At 50.3% G+C, this 12970-nt stretch overlaps 1 protein-coding gene across 1 annotated transcript; it reads right to left on the reverse strand.

The window, feature by feature from the left end:
* Window positions 1-432: 432 nt before the first annotated feature.
* Window positions 433-12015, reverse strand: RNPEPL1 (arginyl aminopeptidase like 1; the record flags this gene model as incomplete). The annotated part of the gene is made up of 11 exons (XM_079539560.1): window positions 433-705; window positions 1369-1511; window positions 1685-1912; window positions 2684-2792; window positions 3047-3159; window positions 3802-3915; window positions 5609-5844; window positions 6730-6846; window positions 7005-7156; window positions 7372-7512; window positions 11287-12015. 11 exons carry the CDS (start codon window positions 12013-12015, stop codon window positions 433-435), a joined length of 2355 nt encoding a protein of 784 aa, XP_079395686.1.
* Between the last annotated feature and the right edge of the window lie 955 nt (window positions 12016-12970).

Raw genomic sequence — 12970 nt, forward strand, 5'->3', positions numbered from 1 at the left:
GTCTGCAAAATTTCAGCCCAACTATCAGGATAACAGCAGATTGACACGCACACACTCCTCAGCAACGTACACACAGCAAGTAGGACATGCCTCAGTGAGTGCAGATGGAAAGAAAACAAACAAGGAACCTCGGAGAAACCAACCAGAAGAGCCTCAGGAAAGAGAACTACCCATATTCCCTGCAAAGGCAGCTGCCCAGGAGTCCACGCGTGGCACAAACCGAATCCAAATATCCATCCCACAGCTGAAGATCTCTGAAGCCTGGCAGCGTCACACACTGGATACTTGAAGGCACATTTCCTATGTGTTTTGGAAGAGAAATCCAGTTACAACAACACACTGCAGCTGCAGGGCTGAGGGAAAGGAGGCGACACTTGGCATCTCTGATCCTGTCCCCGCGTTCAAGCTCTGTGGCTGGTGTGAGCTGGTGATCTAAGCAGACACGTTAACATCCCTGAGTGAAATGGCACCGTTTGTGGCCTCTGAGACTTTGTCCTCAAGCACCATTGCTGGTGTGTCTGCAGTGCCTGCTGTAGTGTCTATGGCAGGAAGTGGATTTAAGCCCTGTGATAAAATCTGTTGGATGGTTTTCCTCAAGTTGGGGTGCAGCTGGTTTTGGGTCTGGTAAAAAATTTCTAAGGCAAAAGACTTGAGCGTGCCAGTGCAAAGGTCCTCATAAAGTGGAATTGTGTACATCCGAGACATCTGCAAAAAAGGAAAACGGAATAATATCACTCCAGTAAAAGCCAAGAGGTTCAGCTCTCCTGTAAGTACATTCCAAGAGACCTCAATGAATCCAAGCAACACACTTCTTCAATAGATGAGAAGCCTCTAACTAAGTTTAATGCAAAGTTTCATGTGAATGATAATCAAAACCCACTTGCTCTCTACGACTGAGCTACTTCCCCACAAATAACAGAACTATTTACAAGGCCAGGGAGAAGAGGCCACAGAGAACACATGCATTAACCTTTTGCTCCCGCATAATAAAAAACACTGAAAGGAATCTCTTGAGCGCTAGCTTTGTCTGAAGGGTGCATATTCCAACAATCACATCATTTAGTATCGTAAAAAACTCTTCTCTGGAAACGCTGGGGCTGCCATAAAGCAATGCAAAAACGCACTGGGCAGAGCTGGGACAAGGGCATTGAGTTAGGCTGGAAAAGCACAGACTGTCTGTAGGCATTTCAAATTCCATCTGCCCATTCCTCCCCACCGCTAGCAGGTGAGCCGTGCTCGGCCCCTTCGCTACACACCTGGTCTACACTTGGCCAGGAAGCAGAAGTTCCAAGGTCTTTCACGTCGCATGTCTCATGCACATGTCTCATGCACTGAGAGGTGCAGTGATTTTAATCCAGCAGTTAGTACCTGGTTTTCCAAGAAGCGACGGACTTTGTAAAGGTCTGGGTAGTAGTCATTGCGGACTACAATCTGCAACCAGCGGATGCGGATTTCTGCGTTCATGGAGTCCAGCTGAGAGGAGTAACATTCCGAAAGCCTTTTTATCACCTCTGAAAAGAGCGTATACACAGAGGGAGAACAAAACAAAACACAACTGTGACCTGTTTTGTCAAGTTTGGAGGTCATCAGAAAATAAGCGATAGCACCAAGGCTGAGCAGGGCTATTTAGAATTCAATCTGTCATTCCAGGAATACTTTTCTACTCTCCTTACAGAGCACTCACCATGGCGCAGCGGTGACCCATCCAGCAACCTGTCCAAGAAGAGCACGGTTTGGAACGTTCTCCATTTAGTGAGGTCAGCACTGCTGGCAGCAGCATCAAAATCCAGAGGCTCAGCGGTCCAGAGTTTGAAGAGCGTCTCCACCGGTCCGGTCAGGCTGGATCCCTGAGATAAATCTGGCTCAGCTAACGGAGGTCCTGTAGCATTGAGCCAACGTTCAAACTCCAGTCCTGGAATGAGGAGCACCAAAAATGTCGAGCAGGAGTCTCTGCAGAAGGCTTGGCTGTCTCAAGGTTCGGGACTGCTTCTAGCACAGTTAAGAGAGGTTCTAACGGTAGCAAATCAGACCAACCCATAGTTACAGTGATACAACAGTGTTAGTTTCATCAAGCCTGCGCTCCATCTGGAACAGGGACAGCAACATCTCTGCCAAATTTAACCTGGAGCTCAGCATTACAGTGAGTAAATGAAGAAAAACACATGTGCTCATTGGGCAGACCAGCTAAAAGGTATCTGTGATCAAATCAGGTTCTAACATCAGATTTGGCACATTTCTCTTTTGTTGAATTTTGAGGAACACTGGAAAATGTGAAGCGTGTTTTCCCCGATAGAAATAAAAAAGAGGTGAGAGGACTGCCCAAACCCATCGTCATTCATGTGTTTATAGAATTGGTAACTAAACCCAAGACAAGCTTTAGCAGGATTTGGTTTCCAAATACAGTGATCACTCTGCAGTGTGAAAGGTGAGCTAATGAGAGTTAACCAAGGGCCGCTCAGATGATCAATGCCAAAACAGTCAGCAACTTACAACGTTCTCATTCTCCACAACAGAGGGGGTAACTAAGATAAGAAAACCATTTGTACCATGGATGTATGGCTGTTGCCAAAGTGTTTTGTTTCCCTCAACCTTAGGATTTGCTTATGCATCTCCTAAGCCAAGTACAAAATTTATCAGCCAGACTTCCTAGTTCTGACAGCTAACTAAGTAAACTGCATCTTACCTGCTTTGCTCTCAACACATTGCTCTTTCAAATCTGGAAAAAAATTCAGGAAGGAATCCAGAAGATCCTGAGCCACAACACTGGTAAATTTGTACTTCTCAATATAGGCCTGAAACAGTGAAAGGGATAAATGACAGTTAGGAGGAAGGTGGCTTCTTTGTGATGAAGAACCATACGTACAATTAAAAAATAGAGATGGAAAAGTGAGGACCAGTACTCAGAAAGGTGAAAGACAGGTTAAAAATATATATATATTTATATATAAAAAACAATAAATCAAGAAAAATATTCTCCTCCTCCCTCTCAAATAAGGAAAGTGACAACTCTCAATCTCCAGCAGAACGTATGTGTATGCACACTAACTCTGAGGAAGGAGTCAAAGCGTCCTGGGTCACCACACAGCTGAGACAGGTAGTAAACAAAGCAGTAGCCTTTCTCATAGGTGAAGAGGTTCATTAAATTACTAGGATTTACACCTGGAAGGAAAAGATAATGTTATAAGACAATGTGCAACAAGAACACTGATTTCCAACCAGTCTAAATGCAAAAACACCCTAGAGATCTCAGATGTCAAGATGCAGTGACTTAAAAACAGAACAAGCCTGTGTCAGTACATGTAATTTACTGCAGTAAAGTAGCAGGAGCAACCTAAGTGTCAAACTTACACTGCACATTTTCAAATATAAGAACAGAAAGCAAGCAATACTATGCTCCTTTTCTGAGATCTCCAACAGTCTTCCATCCTGCTTCAATATCTCCACATGCATTTGGGGTTTATATATCATCTAGACTGAAGACTGCTTCACACCTCCAGTGGTGATGACAAAACTAGGGAACCATCAATCCTGTATCTTGCTCAAGGGATAACCGAGCAGCCTTCACCAGCACGCAGCTCACTCAAGGGGAGACCACGTACACATCTGTACATGTATTCATAGTTAGACCATTTTGAAGAGAAATTCAGTGCCAGTTTCCTTGCTTACTATTAGACTAGTTTACACACAAGTATTTTGTTTTTCCTTATTTTATAAAGGACATTTTAAATTACATCATTTCGGTCTGCAATCCAACAGTGATGTGCAGACATTTTGTACAACGGCTTCAGCCAAAAGAAATACCTGGCTCCAGTTTAACCTGAAGCTTGCTGACCGGGTTGTCCTCTCCAAGGAGCTTCATCTGTCTGTGGAGAGCATCGAGGCGGAACGCCGTCTCCAAGCATGTGAAAGCAGCCCCTGCCCAAGGAACAACATGGTAGTTGTGAGACAGTGGCTGGAGAACTAGCACAGGTACAAAGAAAAGATGACTGAAGACATGAGACAGCAACAGCAAGAGAGAATCTCAGTAATGTACTGTCATCACAATTTGAGTACAAGTTCCTTGCAACTCCTTGCAGTTCATGACAGTGCATCTCACAGGTTTCACCTCCACTCAGTAGGAGCTCTCTTACAGCTGCAGCTGGGTGTGCTGCTCTTCTAACTGCAATGCAGAACTGTCTGCTTCATGCCAAACTAGCTGCACTACACTGGCAAGTCAAGTCGTCTTTCCTGTGCCTTTGCAGATGTGTTACACTGTGGAAAAGACATTCCCAGATGCAGCAGGTAAGTATCTAGGATCGTTATGGTTTTGGTTTTCTTCAGCAAGTCTTCAAGAATAGTGCTTGTTACATTGATACAAGCACAGAGTCTTACTGTATACAGAGGAATCTGATACAAACTGAATGAGAATTAAGGACCAGGACACATCTGGAAGGTAGAAGAATCTGTACTGGCAGAAAAACGGGTAGATGAAACAAAAAGAAAACAGGAACACTGCAGAATAACTAGTGCTTAGGGCAATTACTTCAAGCTGTAAGCAGGGAAGAGGATTAAGCAAGATCCAAGAGGTGCAGTGGTCACGGGGCTCCAATTTCTGTAAACAATGTCATTACAAAAATGCCTTTTTATTAACTGCAGAAGATATGCCAGAAATGATGTCAGAAATGGCAAGATTTAGATCAGAAGTTTGTCCTTGGAACAAAACTGAATGCAAAAAGAGCTTGTTACAGAATGGCATGGAGAAAAGCACTGCTTAGCTTCCTGAAGTGAAACAGCCAGTCCTGAATTCCAAGAGGACACAGATGAGGACCTTCCTTGCCTTATGTCAGAGACGCGGCCTGAGATGGGACAGAAAACAGTTCAGAATCTTCTGAACTATTCATATTGTTGCCATATAGAACACAACGTGAGGTATAGAAAAGCCCGAACCACTGAGAATTACTCAGCATGAAGCAGCTCACATAGAACAGAGCAAAATCTCCATAGCTGCTACGAGCACTTCTTTCTCTAAATTTCATTCTCATCATCTCCAAAAACAACGTACATGACTAAGCAGTAACACACTCTCCTAAGCACGCTTGCTGCCAGCGTTTCCCAGAAGATGAAACAGAACAAAATCATTGACACAGGACACATGAAAATACACAGTGCAAGCTTTTAAGAACATCAGGGGACAAACTAGAGAAACATGCATTTCTATCATTCATCTCAATTAAAAAACCAAAAAGCAATAGGAATGATTTACTCCTTCTAGTTGCTATAGATGGTGCCCATACAGTTGACCTATTAATTTCACTGATGCAAACAGCTAAAGCAGAGCTCTATGATTCTACAGGAAGCCTCTGGTAGCTCAGCAGGCAGACACGTAGTTGTGTATATTGCATCTGATGGCTATTACCAGCATTCCTTCCCACAGCAGCTAACTACCAAGTGCCCAGGTGTAGACAAACTGCAAGCATCCCCGATGTTCGAAGCAGAGTTTGGGACTGCTCACATTCCAGAACGACGACGACAACAACAGCAACAAAACAGCTCCCAACACATTTTCAGCTCCCAGGGAAGCAGCTCTCAACTGCTGGTTGGATGCATCAGAAGGAAAACCCTCTCTTACCATAGGTCTCAGTGGTGATGCGGCGCTGCGCGTACGTGGCCAGCCCCTCGCTCAGCCACATCTCCTCCCACGTGGCGTTGGTGACCGCGTTTCCAAACCAGCTGTGGGCAACTTCATGAATGACGTCAATGATTAAAAACTCATCGCTCTCCAGAATGGAAGAAATGATGAAAGTCAGGCATGGGTTTTCCATGGCAACAATAGGGAAGGATGGAGGAAGAAAAACAATGTCGTATCTAAAATTAAAGGGAGAGAAAGAGTACAGTGGTAAATTACACCTACTTCAAAAGACCTACATAGAAATACACGTGTATTTTTCCTCCTTTCACAAAGTTCTTCTAGGAGTTCTTGAAACTTCAGGAACAACTTTCTAGACCACTGGTACCCAGTTCTTCTGATCTGGGAATCACAGTTTGTTCCCTTGGCCAAACTGCTGCTCACGCTTGCACATAAGGCTGGAAGCCTTCAGCTGTAGCACGCCCTGCCCTTCCCAGAAGCATCACACTCTGTTCACACATGCAAACTCACCACAAGCTGTGTATCTGACCACCAGAACCACGAACTTTACATACACCGCCCACACACACATGCAGATCAGGCCCCCAGGAAACAGAGGCCGGGAAGCATGGAGGGAATGAATTGGTGCCTGTAGTGGCAGCAAAACGGCACTGGAACATGACTGTACTATTTCTTTGGTTTTCTGAATTTCTCCACCAATGATCAGCACTGGCACTTCGTACCAGGCCTCGTTCTCAGAGCATTTCAAACAACATTAAAAAGGTAACAGCCACACTTTTCCTGGTTACCTTTAGCAAATAAGTGTGGGAAGCCTTTGCAAACATTTGCTCCAATTTGAAGAATGAAAATACTTTCAAAAGCATTCTCTTTTAAGACAAAGTCAAGCTTAACTATAGAAACTATTAGTGTTGGTGCTAAGATTCTAAGTCCATAATGAATCATTTTAGCATTTTCAGGCATGATGCAGTAAAACAAGACAGCACTTCTGATTCTCAGGGAAGGCCAACTGTTCAGAACCTGCAGTGCCAGCAAGATACCTCCATGCTCCTCATTCTCATTATTTTGTTCCCATCACACGTTCCTAGGAGACTTATGAAACTCACCTTCCCCAAATATATGGGCCATACAGGCTCTCTGCAGCAGTCAGCCAGCGCTCAACCATGCCAGAAAGCTTGCTGATGGCGGTTGGCAGCAGGCAAGGCTCTGCCCACACTCTGCTCCTGTCAGAAAGCAGAAAACATCAGGTGATACTTCAACAAACGCAGTTATCTCTCCGAAATAATAGCCTGCTTCCTCAGCACGTGGCCGCAAATGGTCACAGCACTAAAAGGTCTGGCATCAGGCTTCTGCCTTCTTTAGGCCAAGCTGCAAACCTTACCTTGGACCTATGTCTGCATGTATAAGGTCTCCTGCCACCAGGGCCACGAGGTAGGCAGGAACTGGATATTCCATGTAGAACTGATACACTCCTTTGTCTTCTAAGAAGGTGCTTTGAGTGGCGCTCATCAACACCTGCATGCCTGCTGGAGCCTGGAAGAGCGACATCGTAACACCAGCTGATGGGATGAGCAAGGCTGAAGGGCTACAGCACAGATCCGTTCTGACGTATGGTAATGCATGTAGTTTTTTATACTGTTAAGTATCCTAAGGAACGCTTTATATTAAATATACATACACACAGACAATGTAGCCACGCTTTCACAATTAAGCTGAGCTCTCCATGCCCACACCGATTTGTCACTGACCTTGACGGTGGCTGAATAGGTGCATTTCACCGCTGGTGTGTCAAAGCAGGGGAAGAAGGAGCGGTTACACACCGAGTGGCCCTGCGTGAAGACAAACGGCTTGGCGTTGCCGTACGTCAGCTCTGGGTCCAGCCACCAGATCTGTTGAAGCATCGAGAGAAGAAGCGAGGGAAAAGGATCGAGTTTGAACCGTCAGAGAGCAGAACCCCAGCATCAAGAGGATCCAACACGAACAGGAATAGCAGGGGTCACGGAGCGCAAGCAAAAACCAACGCAAAACAAACGGAGGCTGAACAGTGTACACACTGTTATCTCCGACCCTGACTCTGCCCTCCCAGCTGCAGCACCAGCGATTCTGACACTACACAAAATGAGTCAGCGTATGTCAGGATATCTCTGGTCAGTGGCACCAAGGCTGCTTCGTATGGAGCAGATAAGGAGGTTCTGAGTGGTCACAGAAAAACCCACAGCACTGAGTGTGTCAACTTTCAGTATCAAGCAGTAAACAAATCGTGAGTCAGAGCCTCAGCAGATTATCAGAACTCACTAGGAATCATAGGAAGAAGGGCAGTTATTTGCCCGTTGGGTTTTCCCCGTTCCGAGTGCCATGTTTATGCTTTCAAACGCTCCCTGCCTCTAACTTTGAAGCACAGAAACAATCTCAAATCGCAGAAACAATTTCAAAGAAGTATTTTCTTGTAATCCTAGAGTTCTTAGGCTGAACTTGTACAGAAAATAACAAGCATTGCAAAATTTGCAATAAAGTCAGAACCGCCTGAAGTCCTGGGAACAGTCGGGCACACAGAATAAAGCTTCTGAGTCCACTGCATTCTCAGATCAAAGCAGCCAATAAATCTGAACTTGGGGAATAGCAGTTAGTGCCCGCACTCAAGAGAAAGACATGAAGAGCTCACAGAGAGAAGCCAGGGTACTATCTCTACTCTTATTTTAATGGCATATTACAGTTCTACTTCCTACTAATCTCTCTGTTTTCTGGAAGGCAAAGCTTCCCCTTTCTCCCTTTGCCCTGTAAGGTTACTCTTTACCTTCTTCCCTTGCCTTTAGACCCTTCTCCTCTGATGCCAATGCGTTCCTCTCCCACATCACTCACTTCAGCAGAACCCCTGGGGATGGGTGCAAGGGACAGAAAGGAAACATACAGCTGCTTCTGAAGGGAATTAGGGACAAACGCCTCATTAAAACTCGGTTTGAAGACAAAGCTTCTCACCAGAACACACATTCACATAAATACACAAGTGCTGTGCTTTCACCCAGGTAACAGCATTCTAACCACCCAGGAAGGAGGCCCAGGAAGTGACTCCTTCAGGATGTGCCCCAGTGTCAACACTGAAAAGCACTCCTCCCGGCAGCGCTCTGTGCTGGTAGCACAGGTGGGACCAACAACCTGTCACGTCAGCCTCGGAGCAGAGACTCACCTTCAGAAAGCCCCATTCCCTTCATTTTCTGAGCAACATTAAGGCCAACAAAGCGCACAGGGAGATAAGACATCGCCAGAACTAAGCCACAACCCCAGAATAGGGTGGAAAAAAGGTTGAGAGCAATGTCTGCAGAGCAGAGAGATAAGGGGAAGCACTCCGACCAGCACAGGAAGAAAACATAAGCAGGAAGCAAAGGAGAGCTAAGAAACGAATGCCTGCTTACAAGAAGCTCCAAGAATTTACGACACTTTCTCTTCAACGTGCTTCCCTTTCTGTGACATTTGGTTGAGGTTAAATGAAGCAGAGGCCTCACAGGCCAAAAGGAAAAAGTCTGCAGAGAGTGAAGTATTTTTTTCCCCTGTTTCCCAATGTCTGCAGCTATGCTGCAATCCTCCGCCTCTCTTTCCAGATGCACTTGGAACAATGATTAAAGTTATCCTGAAACAATATAAATAGATCTGCAATATAAATAGAGCGGCCATGCTGCTGGACAGGGCTGGGGATGAGGAGCAGAGGCTGCAGCCCAGAAAGGAGTGCAGTCAGCAGCCTGTGGGGGCAGGGAGCTGGGCCACTATGGGGCAGAGCAGCACATGGGTGCATCACCAGATCCCAACCGTGCTCCGCTGAGGAAACACGTGTGACAGCATCGCAATCTGGCAAGTGACAAAAGTAAACAGCTGAACCTCTTCCAAGTTTAAAGTCTTTCCATGTCTCCACCTGCATTATTGATGGAGGAGAGCAGCGGTGCCACAGTGGCGGTTCCAGTGGCTAGCAGTGACTGCCCACAGAGTGTGCTGTGCAGGCGGGACATGGGGGATGTGATGGGGCAAGGAGCCCGACTGCAAGTCACAAGGGACTGGGAAAACTCAAATGAATTGCCAGGGAAGTTCCCAGCTCTGACCTTTTTGCTAAATCATAGGGACAAGGAAGTTCTCTCACTTTTACAGCAGGAAGGTTTGCACTGAAGGCTGTCATGGAAAGAAAACAGCACTGTGTGGAGATGAGCGCTGCCAAATTGGAGGTGCAGCAAAGCGGGTCAGAAACGGGTGTGCATTTTCCCCTCCGGGACAGGAGAGCAAAAATACTGTGAAAGAGCCTCTGCAGGGCCAAGAGGTCAGCATGAGGAGCAGCTGCTGCTTTCCCTTCACACCTGCACCACGGGATGCACAACACTCAGCAAAGCCTCGCTCCTGAACAGAGGATGCCATGCATGAATGAGTGCATGGTTCCCTGCACGCGGGCAGCCCAAACCCTCTGCAGAAGGCAGGTTTAAGCTCCCCTCTGTCTCCCGGGATCCATCACACAACCAAAGCCATCAGCTCCTCACTCCATAGGAACGAGGAACAGAAGTTTTGTAAGAGAGGCGTGACGCCGCGAAGTTGCTTCACCCACAGAGAGAAAAGGGACCGCACAGAAACGCGGAGGTCAGGCGTGTGCATGAGGTCACCGTCCCACATTTGGGGTTACTCATCGCTGTTAACACAGTGCCAGGCTGGAAGGGCGCTGGCAGGCAGCATGACAATAGCAGCGCATGACCCTGGAGCTCAAAAGATAGCCCAGCGAGCCCCGAGCAGCATGAAGGGCTGGAGCAGGTGCTGCCTGGGGACAAGTATTCTGCCAGCCAAAACCTGCAGTCCTGGGCAGGCTGTGAGATGCAGTCCTATGTCAGAGCGTGCCTGCTCCTGCTTCCCAGCACCACTCAGAAAGGGCAGCGTGTGGCCCTGCTCCATAACCAGCAACAATTCCACCAGCAGGCCTCAGAGCTTCGTTTCAGCCAAGCACTACGTGCTATGAAAGCTACAGTCAAGATGCAGGAAAGAATGAAGATCGGCTCGCAATGGATCAAAGAGCAGCGAGGTGAACTGTAGGAATGGAAAAAGGGCTCAGCTCCCAGCATCCTCACATACACGTGCATAGGACGGATGGTGAGGCAGTGGCAGGACTCCCTCTGCACACAGCAGGGCAGGCCGCCGCTTGGCATCAGCGCTGGGGAATCCCTGCAGGAGCCCAAAATAAAGCCACTCGTTCAAGAGGAGCAAAGAGCGTTATCGCGCACTGAGGGAGCTGCGGCTCGGCCAGGCTGAGAGCGATTACAGAGCACGGCAACAGCCAATGAGCTTCAAAGCCTTCCTGCCATAAATAAAGCGCCCGGCAGACAAAATACACCGGTTCCTTCATGAAACTTTCAGGGTTTCAAAGACCATCGACCCTTCCCCACTGACCGCGGCCCTCAGTGCCACATCTCCACCGCTCTACAACAGAGACAGCGACCCCCTCCCCTCCGCGCCCCTGGGCAGCCCCTGCCAATGCAGCACCGCTCTTACGGAGAAGAAACTGTTGCTGACATCCAAGCCGAACCCGCCCCGGCGCAACTTGAGCCCCTCTGCCCCAGGCTGCGGGGCTCCCCCAAACCACTCCTTTTGCTCCGACCGGAGCGCTGCCTCCCCGCCTCCCCGCGGGGGATCCCCGTACTCACGGCGGGGCCGTCGGCCGTGGTGTAGCGGACGATGACCTGGAAGGGCTGGTGCGGCTGCAGGGCGGCGGGCAGCGACAGCGTCAGGGCCGAGCCGTAGTCGGTGAAGGGGTCCACGCGGAAGCCCAGCGGGCAGGAGGCGGCGGGCGGCCGGGCGAACAGCGGCAGCGGCGGCTCCGCCAGCGGCGGGGGCCCGGCGGGCGGCTCCGCGGGAGGCGCGGCGATGCAGGGAGCCGAGAGGAAGGTGGCGGTGGAGGGCGCGGCGGCGGCGGAGCACGGCGGCGGCGGAGGAGCGCAGGGCGGCGGCGGGGGCGGAGGGGGCGGCGGGTCCGGGGCGGCAGAGGAGGAGGAAGAGGAGGAGGAGGAGGCGGCGGCTTCGGCGGGGGAGAAGGCGAAGGAGCAGGGGGCTTCCCCCGGCGGGGCGCGGCGGTAAGCGGCCGAGAGGACGCGCAGAGCCGGGTGCACGTCCAGCACCAAAGCGCAGGGCTGCGGGCGCAGCGCGCACAGTTCCAGCACCAGGCAGCCCGCCAGCGCCCGCGCCTCGGGCCGCAGCTCCAGCCCCAGGTGCAGGTGGCGGAGGGCGAAGAGCTGCGAGCTGGAGGCCGACGCCACGTCCGGAGGCGGCGGTGGATCGGGAGGAGGAGGCGGAGGGACCGGCGGAGCCTCCGGGCCGCCCGCGGAGCCCTTGCGGCAGCAGCACAGGCCGGGCGGCCGCGGGGCCGGAGCCGCCATGGAGCGGCGGAGGAGGAGAGGAGGCGGCCGCTATGTGAAATCCATGGGCGGGCGAGGAGGAGGGAGGCCCCGGCGGCCGGAGCGGCCGGGGCGGGGAGGAGAAGGGGCCGAAGGGAGCGCGGGGCCCAGCCCGGAACAGGCCGGGGGGGGAAGGGGCTGCGTGGGTCGGGCTGGGCTGCCCCGCCCCGCTCTGCGCCGCCCGCCGCCTGCGCGCGCAGACGCTCCGAGCCCCGGCACAGCCGCCGTGCCAGCCGTTGGGTCGCCAAGGCAGCTCCTAAGTGACACGCGAATGTTTATGATGTGGCTGTGGGTTTGACGAATCCACAGCGTACGTTCCCAAGGGCCCCCAGACCTCACACCGCTGATAGCGGAGTCGCATCGTTTCCCATCGCACCGACGCGCCCGGGCGGCACGGCGCGGCACGGCAGGCTCAGCTGCAGGCAGCGCCGAACGGCCCGCAGAGTGAGCCCGGCCCGGCCTGACGCTGCGGCCGCCCGCAGCACCTGGGGTGAGTGCTCATAGCCAAACGCCATGTGGCCCCAACACAAAACAACGTTCAGGAAAGCTGCTTGCCTGCCACGGGTACTGCAGCTGCCTGGCACTTTCTCGTCGTATTCTTTGGACGCATCTTCAGGAAGCAATTCTGTCCTCATTCCACTCTAACTCAGAGGAACTTTTTGTTCGCCCCTCATTTTTCTCTACACATTCTCCTTGTAAGCCTCATTTACTGCACCCATCCTTTCCTCCCAATACCTTTCCCTGTGTCTCAGTCATCCCATTCACCTCTAGAAATAAACGTCCTTTCCCAGTTTATGTTTCTAGCGCTCTTCTAAGGCTGCCCACTCTCCCTCTGGGTTTCCTCGAGGGCTGAGCAGCAGAGCACAGCCCCAGCGCTCTGCATCTGTCCACATATCAATCAATCTTCACCAGAGGTACCAGCGATGTCCCCACAGGC

This window comes from Tetrao urogallus, assembly GCF_951394365.1.
Source record: "Tetrao urogallus genome assembly, chromosome: 9".
In the NCBI taxonomy this organism is placed as follows: Eukaryota; Metazoa; Chordata; class Aves; order Galliformes; family Phasianidae; genus Tetrao; species Tetrao urogallus.